General features: G+C 48.7%; 1 protein-coding gene across 1 annotated transcript in view; it reads right to left on the bottom strand.

The window, feature by feature from the left end:
- Window positions 1-4,367: 4,367 nt before the first annotated feature.
- The window catches only part of LOC109939978 (carboxypeptidase SOL1), a 28,831-nt gene continuing 15,891 nt past the window's right edge, over window positions 4,368-17,307 (bottom strand). Inside the window, exons 10-14 of the mRNA XM_020538590.2 lie at window positions 5,621-5,746; window positions 5,398-5,500; window positions 5,234-5,296; window positions 4,887-5,077; window positions 4,368-4,797 (exon numbers count right to left, since the gene is read on the bottom strand). Coding sequence (XP_020394179.1) covers window positions 5,009-5,077; window positions 5,234-5,296; window positions 5,398-5,500; window positions 5,621-5,746 — 361 coding nt within the window. The 3' untranslated portion in view covers window positions 4,368-4,797; window positions 4,887-5,008. The remainder of the gene's footprint in view (window positions 4,798-4,886; window positions 5,078-5,233; window positions 5,297-5,397; window positions 5,501-5,620; window positions 5,747-17,307) is intronic.

The raw sequence follows: 17,307 nt of genomic DNA, 5'->3' as shown, positions 1-17,307 counted from the left end.
CCTACTGATCAGGGGTTCGAAGACTGGCCCTCCGAAGGGTTCAACAGTCGCCTCAGATCGTGTGGGCCCGACACCCACTACTGGTCAGGGGTTCGAAGGCCAGCCCCCCGAAGGGTTCCATGGCCGCCTCAGGCTACTCGGGCTCCGCGCCCATTACTGATCAGGGGTTCGAAGGCTGGCCCCCGAAGGGTTCACAGTCGCCTCAGACACCGAGCGAGGGATGACCAGGGGTACGTTCGATACATAACCGAGGCTCGGGCTGCGCTCCCGAGGTACCCTAGGACATTTTCGAGACCAGCGGGAACGATCTTGTAACGGAATCCCATCGGAGGGAGGCATCGAGCCCTCGGACCCCGTCGCCAGGGGACCGGGTCCGGCAAATCACCCGCAGGTACTTTTGGGCGTGCCTCTGGGCCCCTAGCCGACCCCCAACGAACGGGGCACGGACGTCCACTCGGATTACCCGCTTGCAGCTCACCGGAGACACCATGTTCGGTGCCCATCGAGGGTAACATGGCGCTCTCCCCCCCTCCTCCTTGCGGAAAGGCGACGTAGGGGCGTATGTAAAAAAGCCGAGTTTGTCCCTGATCGTCCTCTCGCCCTGTGCAGAGGCTCGGGGGCTGCTCTCGCAAAACCGGCTCCGGCCAAACCGTTGACAGCGTCAACATACCAGCCCGAGAGCTTGGGCCCCGACCGTGCACCCGGGCTACGGCCAGTTCGCATGAGGGAACGACCAGACCAGCCGAAGCATTACGCAAGGCATTAAGACCTCGAAGGAGTGTAACCACTCCTCCGAGGCCTCGGGGGCTACACCCGGCGGGTGCGCTCGCACGCACCCACCGGAACAAAATGCAACCGAGAAAGGCTAATCCCCTTGCAAGAAAGTGCGACGAAAGCCTCCAAGCGAGTGCCAACACTCCCTTCGAGGCTCGGGGGCTACTGCCGGGGACCATAATTAGGGGTACCCTCAAGACGCCTAATTCTCAGCTGGTAACCCCCATCAGCATAAAGCTGCAAAGGCCTGATGGGTACGATTAAGTCAGGGATCAGTCCACACGAGTGACTCGATCACGCTTCACCCGAGCCTAGCCTCGGCCGAAGGCAGCCGACCTCGAGAGACTTCCGTCTCGCCCGAGGCCCCCCTTTTAACGGCGGACACACCACCGGCTCGCCCGAGGCCTTGGCTTCGCTCAGAAGCAACCCTGACTAAATCGCCACACTGACTGACCAAGTTGCAGGAGCATTTAACGCAAAGGTGGCCTGACACCTTTATCCTGACACGCGCCCCCCGGCAGAGCCGAAGTGACCGCCGTCACTCCACCGCTCCACTGACCAGTCTGACAGAAGGACAGCGCCGCCTGCGCCACTCCGACTGCAGTGCCACTCGACAGAGTGAGTCTGACAGGCAGTCAGGCCTTGCCAAAGGCGCCATAGCGAACTCCGCTCCGCCCGACCCTAGGGCTCGGACTCGGGCTAAGACCTGGAAGACGACGAACTCCGCTCCGCCCGACCCCAGGGCTCGGACTCGGGCTAAGACCCGGAAGACGGCGAACTCCGCTCCGCCCGACCCTAGGGCTCGGACTCGGGCTAAGACCCGGAAGACGGCGAACTCCGCTCCGCCCGACCCCAGGGCTCGGACTCGGGCTAAGACCCGGAAGACGGCGAACTCCGCTCCGCCCGACCCTAGGGCTCGGACTAGGGCTAAGACCCGGAAGACGACGAAACTCCGCCTCGCCCGACCCCAGGGCTCGGACTCCGCCCTGGCCTCGGCCAAACGATCTCCGCCTCGCCCGACCCGGGGGCTCGGGCTCGGCCTCGGCAACGGAAGACAGACTCGACCTCGGCTTCGGAGGAGCCCCCACGTCACCCTGCCTAGGGCACAGGCCCGCCACGTCAACAGGAAGCGCCATCATCGTCCTACCCCGAATCGACTCGGGTCACGGAGAACAAGACCGGCGTCCCATCCGGCCAGCTCCGCCGGATGGGCAATGATGGCGCTCCACGAGCTCTATGACGACGGCGGCCCTCAGCTCTCTTACGGAAGCAGGGCGACGTCAGCAAGGACTCGACCGCTCCAACAGTTGTCCCTCCGCCAGGCTCCGTCGCTCCTCCGACAGCCACGACATCACGCCAGCAAGGTGCCAAGACCTCTCCGGCTGCCACATTGGCATGTACCTAGGGCGCTAGCTCTCTCTCCGCTAGACACGTAGCACTCTGCTACACCCCCCATTGTACACCTGGATCCTCTCCTTACGACTATAAAAGGGAGGACCAGGGCCTTCTTAGAAGAGGTTGGCCGCGCGGGACCGAGGACGGGACAGGCGCTCTCTTGGGGCCGCTCGCTTCCCTCACCCGCGTGGACGCTTGTAACCCCCCTACTGCAAGCGCACCCGACCTGGGCGCGGGACGGACACGAAGGCCGCGGGACTTCCACCTCTCTCACACCCGACTCCGGCCACCTCGCCTCTCCCCCCTTCGCGCTCGCCCACGCGCTCGACCCATCTGGGCTGGGGCACGCAGCACACTCACTCGTCGGCTTAGGGACCCCCCTGTCTCGAAACGCCGACACTGCCCATCTGGAGCTTGACGGGGAGCTGTTCGTCAGCATGCAGCATGCCCCTACCTGGCGCGCCAACTGTCGGCGTTTCGAGACAGGGGGGTCCCTAAGCCGACGAGTGAGTGTGCTGCGTGCCCCAGCCCAGATGGGTCGAGCGCGTGGGCGAGCGCGAAGGGGGGAGAGGCGAGGTGGCCGGAGTCGGGCGTGAGAGAGGTGGAAGTCCCGCGGCCTTCGTGTTCGTCCCGCGCCCAGGTCGGGTGCGCTTGCAGTAGGGGGGTTACAAGCGTCCACGCGGGTGAGGGAAGCGAGCGGCCCCAAGAGAGCGCCTGTCCCGTCCTCGGTCCCGCGCGGCCAACCTCCTCTAAGAAGGCCCTGGTCCTCCCTTTTATAGTCGTAAGGAGAGGATCCAGGTGTACAATGGGGGGTGTAGCAGAGTGCTACGTGTCTAGCGGAGAGAGAGCTAGCGCCCTAGGTACATGCCAATGTGGCAGCCGGAGAGGTCTTGGCACCTTGCTGGCGTGATGTCGTGGCTGTCGGAGGAGCGACGGAGCCTGGCGGAGGGACAGCTGTTGGAGCGGTCGAGTCCTTGCTGACGTCGCCCTGCTTCCGTAAGAGAGCTGAGGGCCGCCGTCGTCACAGAGCTCGTGGAGCGCCATCATTGCCCATCCGGCGGAGCTGGCCGGATGGGACGCCGGTCTTGTTCTCCGTGACCCGAGTCGATTCGGGGTAGGACGATGATGGCGCTTCCTGTTGACGTGGCGGGCCTGTGCCCTAGGCAGGGTGACGTGGGGGCTCCTCCGAAGTCGAGGTCGAGTCTGTCTTCCGTTGCCGAGGCCGAGCCCGAGCCCCCGGGTCGGGCGAGGCGGAGATCGTTTGGCCGAGGCCAGGGCGGAGTCCGAGCCCTGGGGTCGGGCGAGGCGGAGTTTCGTCGTCTTCCGGGTCTTAGCCCGAGTCCGAGCCCTGGGGTCGGGCGGAGCGGAGTTCGCCGTCTTCCGGGTCTTAGCCCGAGTCCGAGCCCTGGGGTCGGGCGGAGCGGAGTTCGCCGTCTTCCGGGTCTTAGCCCGAGTCCGAGCCCTGGGGTCGGGCGGAGCGGAGTTCGCCGTCTTCCGGGTCTTAGCCCGAGTCCGAGCCCTGGGGTCGGGCGGAGCGGAGTTCGTCGTCTTCCGGGTCTTAGCCCGAGTCCGAGCCCTGGGGTCGGGCGGAGCGGAGTTCGCTATGGCGCCTTTGGCAAGGCCTGACTGCCTGTCAGACTCACTCTGTCGAGTGGCACTGCAGTCGGAGTGGCGCAGGCGGCGCTGTCCTTCTGTCAGACTGGTCAGTGGAGCGGTGGAGTGACGGCGGTCACTTCGGCTCTGCCGGGGGGCGCGTGTCAGGATAAAGGTGTCAGGCCACCTTTGCGTTAAATGCTCCTGCAACTTGGTCAGTCAGTGTGGCGATTTAGTCAGGGTTGCTTCTGAGCGAAGCCAAGGCCTCGGGCGAGCCGGTGGTGTGTCCGCCGTTAAAAGGGGGGCCTCGGGCGAGACGGAAGTCTCTCGAGGTCGGCTGCCCTCGGCCGAGGCTAGGCTCGGGTGAAGCGTGATCGAGTCACTCGTGTGGACTGATCCCTGACTTAATCGTACCCATCAGGCCTTTGCAGCTTTATGCTGATGGGGGTTACCAGCTGAGAATTAGGCGTCTTGAGGGTACCCCTAATTATGGTCCCCGACACTACTACTAATAATGAAAATAATAATAATAATAATAATAATCATCTATTGAGGATCTGGAACAAGGGAACAAAGCAAGCACATGCATCACCAGACGTACACAATACATGTCTCTTATCTTTTTTTGCATATTAAATCTACACAATCCACCAGCCTCAAAAGGGTCTGCTTAGTGATCATTCATTCCATTGGATCGGAAGCTAGCAGTTGTCTTATGTATGCTCCCGGGCGGATCCAGTCAAAAAGCGCCTCCTCCTTCTTCACATGACCGCAAAACACAACCTTTTGACCTCAACAGTAGTCAGTTCATCTTAATACAATTTTAACATATTCTCTTTTTACAGGCTGATTGATGATTCTGGTTATGATGCAACCTGATCATCATACAATTTTCCTTTTGACTACATCACAGTAATCTAACTACCATTAGTACTATTTGTACAAAAGGTTGCAGGCAGGGAGGTCATGGATGCTATTGAGATCCTCCAGGGAGAGCTCCCTCTCGAGCTGCTGCCTTGTGGCCTCCTGCACCTCCTGCGTGTTCGGTTGGTTACCAAGTGATGAATCAATCAAGTGAATGCCTGGGGTGTGGCAGTGGCCAACAAGTGGAGTAAAATAGCTACCTTGTCGAATGCAACGGTGCGGTCAATTTCCTTGTTAGCGATGTTCTGGGCAACGGAGACCTCCCGTCTCTGGTCATTGCAAGTGACCACCACGGGAGTGCTGACGCGGCGTTCCTCGTCGCTCAATGGCCTATGTATGAAGGAATAGGCCATTGAAATCTTAGCTTGCTTAGCAGTCCCGTTCTTGCAATCTGCAGGCGTCAAAATCGAACAGTTACAGTACATGATCCAGACCCTAGTCTAAACATATGCAACCAACTACCAAGTGCCTCAATTCACTAACCATTCAATTGGTGCAAAAATCACCCTGTGCAATGCATAAAGAGACTACTGTGGAAACATATTACCTTTATTAGGCTTGCTAGAAGATTGAGCATACTCATCCTATTGTGTTCCCAGATGATAGGAAGTTGTAGGAAAATGTTAGGATAAACAACATTACAGAAGAATAATTATAAAATGGTCTAGGTCTGCAACAGTAGAAGTGGAACCTAACTCGATGCAAAGGTACCTCATCTGCTTTTGGCCACTTTGTGTCACTAATCTCCAGAGTTAACTCAAAGCAGCCTCCATGTATATAGTTCCAGTCCTGCATACCACCATATATTGGGTACCTGGACCACAAGCAATGATGTTGTTTGATTCAAAGCCAACAAATACACAACCTACCTAGTACCTAGATAAAGGAAATCTCATACGAATTATGAAATATGAACTTGCTATTGTTTGTTTACCAGAATGCTCCATTTGTTATCCCTCCTTCAAATTCTTTGCTCAAAGACATGTTATAGTGAGACCGACTATACACAGATGCCATGTGCTGGAATGTCTTATCATCAGGACATCCGTAGTAGTGTTTGTTGTAAGAAGTAAAATCATTGTTGAGGATGTTACAATGTGAAACAAAGTAATATTGAGCCCTAAAAACCAGTGGTGACAATCAGCAAATCAAAGAAAGCGACCACAAATAGAATTTAGAAATAGGCTTATATTGAGAAAGGGAGACTTGGAGGAGTAGGCGAGATACTGTGTGTGTAAATACGGTTGTCTGTGACAACACAGAATAACTCAAACTCTACATTAATGGTTCACTTCAGCCATAGCAGTTCGTTAACCAGTTGCTGGCAATACCCCCCTGTCGCCCAACTCAAACTCTTCAAATATTAGTAAAAAACTGTCACACCCGGTTTTGAAGGTAAACCGAATGCGAACCATGTACGTGCCAGGATCAGAATTCACGTACACAACGATTACATAAATGAACATCATCGCACAGTGCTCGAATAATAACATAAAAGAGTATTAACTTATTACATCACAGAGTCATAGACATCCACATAGTCATCAACTTAACAGTTAAATCAAAGTGCTAGCGAAACGCAATAAAGATAAGGCCTTCACAGGCAGCTCACTGGGGGTTGCCGCCAACCCACACCTAAAACTCGTCGTAATCCTGGAACTCCTGGAAGTCTCCTTCCACGACTTCGTCTTCTCCTGAGCAGTGGTTACAATGCGGACAACCTGGTGTTTTGTGGTAAAGCAAGGATGAGTACACATCAACGTACTCAGCAAATGTCCCGTTTGGCTGAAGTGGACTAGCTTTATGTGGGGTTAGGCTCAAGCAGTTGCTTTTAGTTGGTCAGGTATTTATTATTAGTAGGAGCCAGGTTTTATCATAAAACCCAAGTTATAATCCCAAAAAGTACTTCTTCAGAGAAGAAATACTAGACAACATAATTAAAGTCACCATCGTTAACCATCATCATTAAAGTCATCATTTGAAGAGTATCCGGAGTATCTCTAATCAAAGAGGATCCCAAGGCTGCTCTTAACCGTGAGCACGACTGATATATCAGTTTCACTACCCTCTGCAGAGGTCGCACACTTTACCCATGAGCCGTGATTCCCTCTCTAGCCCGGGCTTGCAAGACCCTTATTCACTCCCAAGGTGAATGGCCAGGGATTCACTACGAAGCCTTTACAAAGATTCCCTAGAGGTCATAGCTGCCCGTTAGGTTTCTCCAGTTTGATAAACACAGTACCTCTCCCCGCAGGAGGGTGACTAAAAAGCAAAACGAAAGAACCTCGGCACTCAGCCTCGTCAGAGCAAGCACTGTGCCTGGACCCCATTGACGGCACGACGGCGAAGCAACTACACTTCTAGTTCCTCTAATTAATTAGCTAAGGGCACCCCATTCCACCCTCATGGTTGCACTGTTATCCCGGGTGGTCTCTCAACGAACAGGTCCTTACGGAGAGGTACTCAGGAAACAACCTGAGCCCCCTAGAGTATCACAAGATCATCAACATCATCAGGATAACAGTATCATAAATAGTCACATCATGTTCATTGATTAAGTTAAGGCAATAGCAGAATGCTAACCATAACAGCCCATAAGGTCAGCAAGGATAAAGTAAAGTGTAAAGCTAGTCAATCCTTAGGTTTCAAGTAAGTAATGCGGGATGGTAAGTTATAAGTGGATAGGACATAATGGGTCAGAGGACACTTGCCTTCACCAAACAGATGTTCAGGGTCTTCGATCTCGTAGAACCCGAAGAACTGAATCATTTGGTCGCCGAAGCTTGACCGTCGATTCCTCGAAGCTCGGAAACGAATCGCGATCTAATCGCAACGCGAAGCGAAGACGAAGAGGCACAAGAAAACAAACATATACATATGCATAACAACATTACACCATACAAGATAAAATGTTCTAAAAACATGCAGCCTAAAATAGAGCTCGCTTCTACTGTTATGCGAGAATAAGAAACGCGTCAGTCGAAGCTACGTTTGACAAGTTATAACGTTTACGCTACGCTAGTAATAGTCAGGACATTTAATTAGACATTATCAAATATAAATTATAAATGCTATTTAGTTCTAATTAAATCTGTTACACTAATAGCTGTCAAATACGTAATTTAATAAAACCGAGAGATTCTAAGCTATGCGAATTTATGACGCGCGAAACAGCACGACAGCGTGCCGAACGACGTGCGGACACGCGAACGACGCACGAAACCATGCGCGACCAGCGCGAACGACGCGCGAATCAGCACGTTACCACGTGCGAAACAGCACACGCGACAGGCAAGAAAAACTAAATAGGTGACATGTTTACACTAAACACATATTAATTAAATAAAAAGTAGTTATGTTAATATTAGCCATGTCAATGTTTGTTATAAAAGCGCAAGTTAAACACTACGCATTTAATCTAATTGGGATATTAAACTAATAAATATTAGTCGAGCAAACCTTAAGTTAATTATCTAAAATATGTGACCTGACAAATTAACGCTATTAACATGAGTGTTTATAAGCGAAAACAATTTATTATTACGCGCACACGCCGTGCGACACATGTGATCGACACGTGAGATAAGCTAAATAGACTACATGTTTACATTAAATGAATATTAGTTAAAAACATCTAAGTCGGCACTAAGCACATTAATTTGCATCTATAAAATCACTATTTAAAACTATACCTTAATTTTAATTAAAATGACGTTCAAATAAACCTCGGATTAACTACATAATTAACGAAAACATGTGTTGCGGCCGAATAATATTACTAATACGTAATCGAGGTTATTACGAAGTCGCTACGACTGAAACAAGTCGAGACGGACTCGCAACGCAACATATATATTGAATAACTAGTGTTTCTCTGATTTAAACTAAGTGGCACGATTCTATTGGTCGAAGGCTAACCATACGATGGACCACACAGAGGGCCCCGGAACCTCAGCTGCAGAAAATCCTAGGATCCAGTGTGGGGCCAGTTTAATCTCGTATGGGCGCTAGAACGCGAAACGTGAACTCATGAGCCAACCAAACGGCGACACACGACCATGCGAGTGGTGCAGATGTTTTCTCTCTACTTGCATGCAACCAGATATGGGAGGAAACACGACATGCAAGTGGTGCCACAGTAGTTTCCTTTTTTCTAGCGCACTTGCACACGTTTCTTTTTTTTTCTAGCGCACTTGCACACGTTTCTTCTCTCCCCTAATGCAGGAACATGCAAAGCAGCCGGCCCGGCAGCAGTTTCACCGCCGGTTCGCCGACGGAGGGAAGACGCGCCAGCGGTGTCACATGGCCTGGGTGGGGCAGCGTCGGCTGGGGTGGAGCTCATCGGCCAAGGGCACGCGGGACCAGGACTTTGACGCAAGCAGGCATCAGGCAGGGGCGAGGCTCGCCGGCCGAAACACAGCCATAGCGACTCGATAGCCACAGGCAAGGCGGGGCTAGACTAGATGTACGGCTGCGCGCCATGGCCGGCTGCACGGCGGACAGCAGGTCAGCGGCTCACCATGGCAAGACGCTTGCGACGAATTACGAGAGAGAGGGGAGAGGTGAAGGGGTGGATTCACCTGCGCAGCTGCAGATTTGACATGCGAGACATGGCGGTGCGGTCGCCGAGCACGCGACATCAACTCGGCTGAGCTCCCGTCCGACAGCGGCGACGAGCGAGAGAGAACTGGAGCGAGAGAAACTGGCACGAGAAAACTCGACGGGACGTGGGGAGGAAATGGGGATGAGAGAAGTTGGAGACTTAGTGTGGCACCGGGCTGACCGACGGGCCCGACGCATGGCGGCGGTGCTATGCAACTGCCCACGCGCGCGACAGGCACGGCAGGGCGGTTGGAGCTGGGCCGCGAGACATGTGCAGGGTGGTCGAGCTGGGCAGGTCGAGCAGGCCGGACAGGGTGGGCTTTTCCTTTTCCTATTTCTTTCTCTTTTCTTTATTTATTTTATCTATCATTTAAATTTAACGTCGAGCACAAAAACAACTAAGCGAGTGCGCATCCAATAAATTCATCAATCAAAATATATTTTCCAGCATGATACATCCACAACAATCCATATAGAGTTTTATTAGCAACTATGTTTGAAGTAACATTCCCTATTACTTGGGAAGAAATGAATAAAGGAGCGAAAAAAGAGGAAAACGAAGGTAACACCTGAATTTGGTTGATATAAGAAAAGAAATTTTATACCCCAAATTCAGGGTGTTACAAATCTAACCCCCTTAACAGAATCTCGCCCTCGAGATTCAAGAAGAGGCTAGCAAGAAAATGAGATTGGTTCATCGGTCTTTCATAGCTTATTGTAACTCAGTTTTAACTCTGCCAGCTTAACTTATGGATTGGTTGCTTTGACCTTCAGATGTTCACGACCCATTGATGCAATTCTTGAGGACCTTTTGGACCTGTGGGTTAGGACCCACACACGCTTTCGCTGTGCCACTTTGATCTTGTTGGTTGATGTTGATCGCATTGTCTTCATTGGGGTTAGCCACTAACCCCCTTAACAGGAGCATTGATACGCGCTTGGTGAAGATGCTGTCGATTTTGATCTTGACTGATTAAGAGAGGTTGGAGGTTGCCAACTGGGCAGGTGCAAGAGGAAAGGATACAGATAGAAAAGGTAAGCATAGATAGATTAAAGAGAAAAAAGGAGAGCACCCAGCTACCTAACTCTATGGCACTCAGCTAGTAAACTGATGTCATTGCGGACCAAGGGCCACAACACATCAACACTCATCACAAAAAAGCAAATCAGTCATCACACAAAGACAAACATCACAAGCATACAACAACAAACATCTTGTTGCTATACGTAACTTTTAATTAAATGGTGGTCTTTCCTTACCAAGGGGAAACTATTCTAAGGCCATCGAAAGGCAAGGGGAATAATAAGACATACAGAATAGGTGCATGAGCACTATAAAGGATGGAGCTAAAGCAAGGATTGTAAACGACAGGGGAGAGAATGCAACCAAGGTCAGGATAGGTAAAACACCATTCTCAAAACGAGATAGGAAAGATGATATTTCAAAGGTAGGCATATGATAAGCATCATGGAAAGATCTAGATATTAGGAAGGTAAGGGTGATATCGAGCAAAAGCTAAGCCTTGCAACGCGACAAAGGAAAAGAGAACAAACAAGAGCGGGATGGGTAAGACAACACTCTTGAACTAGGATGGGAGGGGAGGCATAAAAATGCAAGTACATGATAAGCATCAAGGTAAAGATCGAGGGATGACAAGGGTTAAGGTAATAACGAGCAAACACACAACAGAGGGTGTATTTGAGGCAAGACTTGCAAGATGTCAAAGAAGGGGGAGCAGTCAATTATGAAATAGATGAGGCATTATCCTCGAACATGGATGGGAAAGAAGAGGCTTTAAAGGGTAAGTTCAAAGTAAGCATGAAGGTAAGGGTATAGATATCACGAGGGTTTTAAAGGTAATAACGGACAAGGATGTATGAGAGGAGATAAATAGGCATAAGATAAAGGATATAAGTACCATAAATAATGGAGTTAAGACAGGACCTGCAAATGGAAAAGGAGAGGGTACGTCCAAGGGCCAGATAGGTAAATTGCCACTCTCAAATTGAGGTGGAAGAGAGGAGATCTTTGAGTAGGAATAAAGATGAGTATCAACTCACGATCGATGGACGACAAGATGAGGGTGATAGCAAATAAAAAAAATAGCAAGGGATGGAATTAACATAAAACTTGTAAGGAGGCAAGGAGTGAAAAGAAATCAAGGGAGAGATGGGTAACTCGCAGCTCTCAAACTGAGTTGAAGGAAAGGGAAGGCTTTTGAAGGATAAGTTCAAGGTAAGAATTTAGGTAGAAGACATAAATATCGCAAGGGTCAAAGGCGATAACAGACGAGAGTATAGGAGAAAAGATGAAGGCATAGAAGAGCCAGTGGTATAAGTACAATAAAGAATGGGGGTATGTCAAGGCTTACACGTGGTAAAGAAGAGGATGTTGCCAAAGATAAGATGAGTAAAACACCGCTCTCAAATTGGGATAGGAGATTGGAGATTTTAGATAACAGACATAATGTAATTACCAAGGTAAGATCGAGAGATGAGAAAGGTAAAGGCAATACCCAACCGGAGCACAACAAATAATGGAGTTAAAAACTCACAAGCGACAAGGAAGGGGATACAACCAAGGGAAAATAGTAAAGTACAACGCTCAGATTGAGATGAAAAGAGGAGATTTCAAAGGGCCGGTATAAGATAAACATCAAGGTAAGATATAGAGGTGATAAGAGTAAAGGTACTAATGATGAAAAACATAATCCATGAACAGAGTTAAGGCAATACTCGCAAAGTGACGAAGAGGAGAAAACAATCAAGGATAGATAAGTGAGGTTCCAACGGAAGAGTTAGAGTAAAAATTCATAACTAAGGGAAGTTACAACGAAACAACGAGATTACCAAGGATGTGCAAAGTAAAATGACCACTAATGGATCATTAAGAAACAAGGGTGGTCAAGGGCATGTAAGCTGAAATGCTCTAAATAGACATTGTGATATAAAGGTGAGCATATATAAAAATAAGAGTACGCAAGATTCCAATGGTACGAGCATACCAAGACCAAGAGAGTACAAATTGCCAAAAATATAGCGACTTAACAATAGAATAGGAAAGGGTCTCAAAAGACAGGAAGGTCATGGACATATAACTGAAATGTTTAAGTAGGCAGCAGAGTTTTTATTAGAGGTAGGTATTGAAACAAGAGTATTAAAGAATCCAGGGATATGAGCATGTCAATACCAGGGGAATAAAGATTGCAAAATGGTAGCAATTTAATGACGAAATAGGAAAGAATCCCAAAATACAAAAGGCTATGGTCAGGGGTCATCTACAAAGATGTCGCAAGCACAAGGGTGAGATCAGATCTAATAGAATGAGAGAAGTATAGACCATTCTAGAATAAAATAATTTTTGACAAGGGGGCATATAGGAGCACAACATAGAATTAGTCGAGATGACTAAAATTTTGAAGCAGAATCAAGGATGAGGTGAAGTAACAGTCAAGAAGTCCTTAAAACGGCCAATGCTACTCTAGATCAGCGGTCCTACAGTCAGCACGGCTTTGATACCACTTATGTCACACCCGGTTTTGAAGGTAAACCGAATGCGAACCATGTACGTGCCAGGATCAGAATTCACGTACACAGCGATTACATAAATGAACATCATCGCACAGTGCTCGAATAATAACATAAAAGAGTATTAACTTATTACATCACAGAGTCATAGACATCCACATAGTCATCAACTTAACAGTTAAATCAAAGTGCTAGCGAAACGCAGTAAAGATAAGGCCTTCACAGGCAGCTGACTGGGGGTTGCCGCCAACCCACACCTAAAACTCGTCGTAATCCTGGAACTCCTGGAAGTCTCCTTCCACGACTTCGTCTTCTCCTGAGCAGTGGTTACAATGCGGACAACCTGGTGTTTTGTGGTAAAGCAAGGATGAGTACACATCAACGTACTCAGCAAATGTCCCGTTTGGCTGAAGTGGACTAGCTTTATGTGGGGTTAGGCTCAAGCAGTTGCTTTTAGTTGGTCAGGTATTTATTATTAGTAGGAGCCAGGTTTTATCATAAAACCCAAGTTATAATCCCAAAAAGTACTTCTTCAGAGAAGAAATACTAGACAACATAATTAAAGTCACCATCGTTAACCATCATCATTAAAGTCATCATTTGAAGAGTATCCGGAGTATCTCTAATCAAAGAGGATCCCAAGGCTGCTCTTAACCGTGAGCACGGCTGATATATCAGTTTCACTACCCTCTGCAGAGGTCGCACACTTTACCCATGAGCCGTGATTCCCTCTCTAGCCCGGGCTTGCAAGACCCTTATTCACTCCCAAGGTGAATGGCCAGGGATTCACTACGAAGCCTTTACAAAGATTCCCTAGAGGTCATAGCTGCCCGTTAGGTTTCTCCAGTTTGATAAACACAGTACCTCTCCCCGCAGGAGGGTGACTAAAAAGCAAAACGAAAGAACCTCGGCACTCAGCCTCGGCAGAGCAAGCACTGTGCCTGGACCCCATTGACGGCACGACGGCGAAGCAACTACACTTCTAGTTCCTCTAATTAATTAGCTAAGGGCACCCCATTCCACCCTCATGGTTGCACTGTTATCCCGGGTGGTCTCTCAACGAACAGGTCCTTACGGAGAGGTACTCAGGAAACAACCTGAGCCCCCCTAGAGTATCACAAGATCATCAACATCATCAGGATAACAGTATCATAAATAGTCACATCATATTCATTGATTAAGTTAAGGCAATAGCAGAATGCTAACCATAACAGCCCATAAGGTCAGCAAGGATAAAGTAAAGTGTAAAGCTAGTCAATCCTTAGGTTTCAAGTAAGTAATGCGGGATGGTAAGTTATAAGTGGATAGGACATAATGGGTCAGAGGACACTTGCCTTCACCAAACAGATGTTCAGGGTCTTCGATCTCGTAGAACCCGAAGAACTGAATCATTTGGTCGCCGAAGCTTGACCGTCGATTCCTCGAAGCTCGGAAACGAATCGCGATCTAATCGCAACGCGAAGCGAAGACGAAGAGGCACAAGAAAACAAACATATACATATGCATAAGAACATTACACCATACAAGATAAAATGTTCTAAAAACATGCAGCCTAAAATAGAGCTCGCTTCTACTGTTATGCGAGAATAAGAAACGCGTCAGTCGAAGCTACGTTTGACAAGTTATAACGTTTACGCTACGCTAGTAATAGTCAGGACATTTAATTAGACATTATCAAATATAAATTATAAATGCTATTTAGTTCTAATTAAATCTGTTACACTAATAGCTGTCAAATACGTAATTTAATAAAACCGAGAGATTCTAAGCTATGCGAATTTATGACGCGTGAAACAGCACGACAGCGTGCCGAACGACGTGCGGACACGCGAACGACGCACGAAACCATGCGCGACCAGCGCGAACGACGCGCGAATCAGCACGTTACCACGTGCGAAACAGCACACGCGACAGGCAAGAAAAACTAAATAGGTGACATGTTTACACTAAACACATATTAATTAAATAAAAAGTAGTTATGTTAATATTAGCCATGTCAATGTTTGTTATAAAAGCGCAAGTTAAACACTACACATTTAATCTAATTGGGATATTAAACTAATAAATATTAGTCGAGCAAACCTTAAGTTAATTATCTAAAATATGTGACCTGACAAATTAACGCTATTAACATGAGTGTTTATAAGCGAAAACAATTTATTATTACGCGCACACGCCGTGCGACACATGTGATCGACACGTGAGATAAGCTAAATAGACTACATGTTTACATTAAATGAATATTAGTTAAAAACATCTAAGTCGGCACTAAGCACATTAATTTGCATCTATAAAATCACCATTTAAAACTATACCTTAATTTTAATTAAAATGACGTTCAAATAAACCTCGGATTAACTACATAATTAACGAAAACATGTGTTGCGGCCGAATAATATTACTAATACGTAATCGAGGTTATTACGAAGTCGCTACGACTGAAACAAGTCGAGACGGACTCGCAACGCAATATATATATTGAATAACTAGTGTTTCTCTAATTTAAACTAAGTGGCACGATTCTATTGGTCGAAGGCTAACCATACGATGGACCACACAGAGGGCCCCGGAACCTCAGCTGCAGAAAATCCTAGGATCCAGTGTGGGGCCAGTTTAATCTCGTATGGGCGCTAGAACGCGAAACGTGAACTCATGAGCCAACCAAACGGCGACACACGACCATGCGAGTGGTGCAGATGTTTTCTCTCTACTTGCATGCAACCAGATATGGGAGGAAACACGACATGCAAGTGGTGCCACAGTAGTTTCCTTTTTTCTAGCGCACTTGCACACGTTTCTTCTCTCCCCTAATGCAGGAACATGCAAAGCAGCCGGCCCGGCAGCAGTTTCACCGCCGGTTCGCCGACGGAGGGAAGACGCGCCAGCGGCGTCACATGGCCTGGGTGGGGCAGCGTCGGCTGGGGTGGAGCTCATCGGCCAAGGGCACGCGGGACTAGGACTTTGACGCAAGCAGGCATCAGGCAGGGGCGAGGCTCGCCGGCCGAAACACAGCCATAGCGACTCGATAGCCACAGGCAAGGCGGGGCTAGACTAGATGTACGGCTGCGCGCCATGGCCGGCTGCACGGCGGACGGCAGGTCAGCGGCTCACCATGGCAAGACGCTTGCGACGAATTACGAGAGAGAGGGGAGAGGTGAAGGGGTGGATTCACCTGCGCAGCTGCAGATTTGACATGCGAGACATGGCGGTGCGGTCGCCGAGCACGCGACATCAACTCGGCTGAGCTCCCGTCCGACAGCGGCGACGAGCGAGAGAGAACTGGAGCGAGAGAAACTGGCACGAGAAAACTCGACGGGACGTGGGGAGGAAATGGGGATGAGAGAAGTTGGAGACTTAGTGTGGCACCGGGCTGACCGACGGGCCCGACGCATGGCGGCGGTGCTATGCAACTGCCCACGCGCGCGACAGGCACGGCAGGGCGGTTGGAGCTGGGCCGCGGGACATGTGCAGGGTGGTCGAGCTGGGCAGGTCGAGCAGGCCGGACAGGGTGGGCTTTTCCTTTTCCTATTTCTTTCTCTTTTCTTTATTTATTTTATCTATCATTTAAATTTAACGTCGAGCACAAAAACAACTAAGCGAGTGCGCATCCAATAAATTCATCAATCAAAATATATTTTCCAGCATGATACATCCACAACAATCCATATAGAGTTTTATTAGCAACTATGTTTGAAGTAACATTCCCTATTACTTGGGAAGAAATGAATAAAGGAGCGAAAAAAGAGGAAAACGAAGGTAACACCTGAATTTGGTTGATATAAGAAAAGAAATTTTATACCCCAAATTCAGGGTGTTACAAAAACACCACCTAATGAAACCTGAATATTGTAACTTTGTTGCTGCCATAATGAAATTCAGTGTTACCGTGATGAGAAAAAAGTCACCACCTAATGATTTGTCTTCGCCATGTACATGTTCTGTTGTTGGTGCAAATTTGCAAAATGATAGATGCCAACAGACCTTATGATACAAAAGTATATCAGTATTTGAACATGGAGAAGGAAATAGAATATTTTCATTAGGGGGTGAACTGGCCCAGATTAAACAGTTTGGGAGAGCAAAATGAGTCAAAATTTTGTTTAGGTGTCAAGAGGGCAGTGATAGTAAAACAGACCATTTTCATATAAAGAATAAAAATGCAACTAACAGTGGAAAGTGGAAACATCTTATTAGGACATATTAAGGCCCCTACTTGCAATCCAAACTTCAAATAACCATTAGAACCATGGAAAGATAGTTTTTGGGCAATACTTCATGAGAAGTTTTAGGATGTGTTTGGTTGCAATGACAGGACGGGACGGGATGGGACGATCCCACAAATAAGGTTGTTTGGTTCAGGGTCAAGAGTTGGGACATGACTATCCCAGTGTTGTTCCCAGTTATCCCTCAAAATTAGAGGAACGAGAGAGGACGCCAGGGGACATCCCTGTCCTGGCCGTCCCGCAACCAAACACACCCAACACTATTAAT

The sequence above is a fragment of the Zea mays genome, chromosome 5 (assembly GCF_902167145.1).
Source record: "Zea mays cultivar B73 chromosome 5, Zm-B73-REFERENCE-NAM-5.0, whole genome shotgun sequence".
Classification (NCBI taxonomy): Eukaryota; Viridiplantae; Streptophyta; class Magnoliopsida; order Poales; family Poaceae; genus Zea; species Zea mays.
Note: the sequence above shows the minus strand (reverse complement) of the source record. Positions and strands in the feature narration are given on the sequence as shown.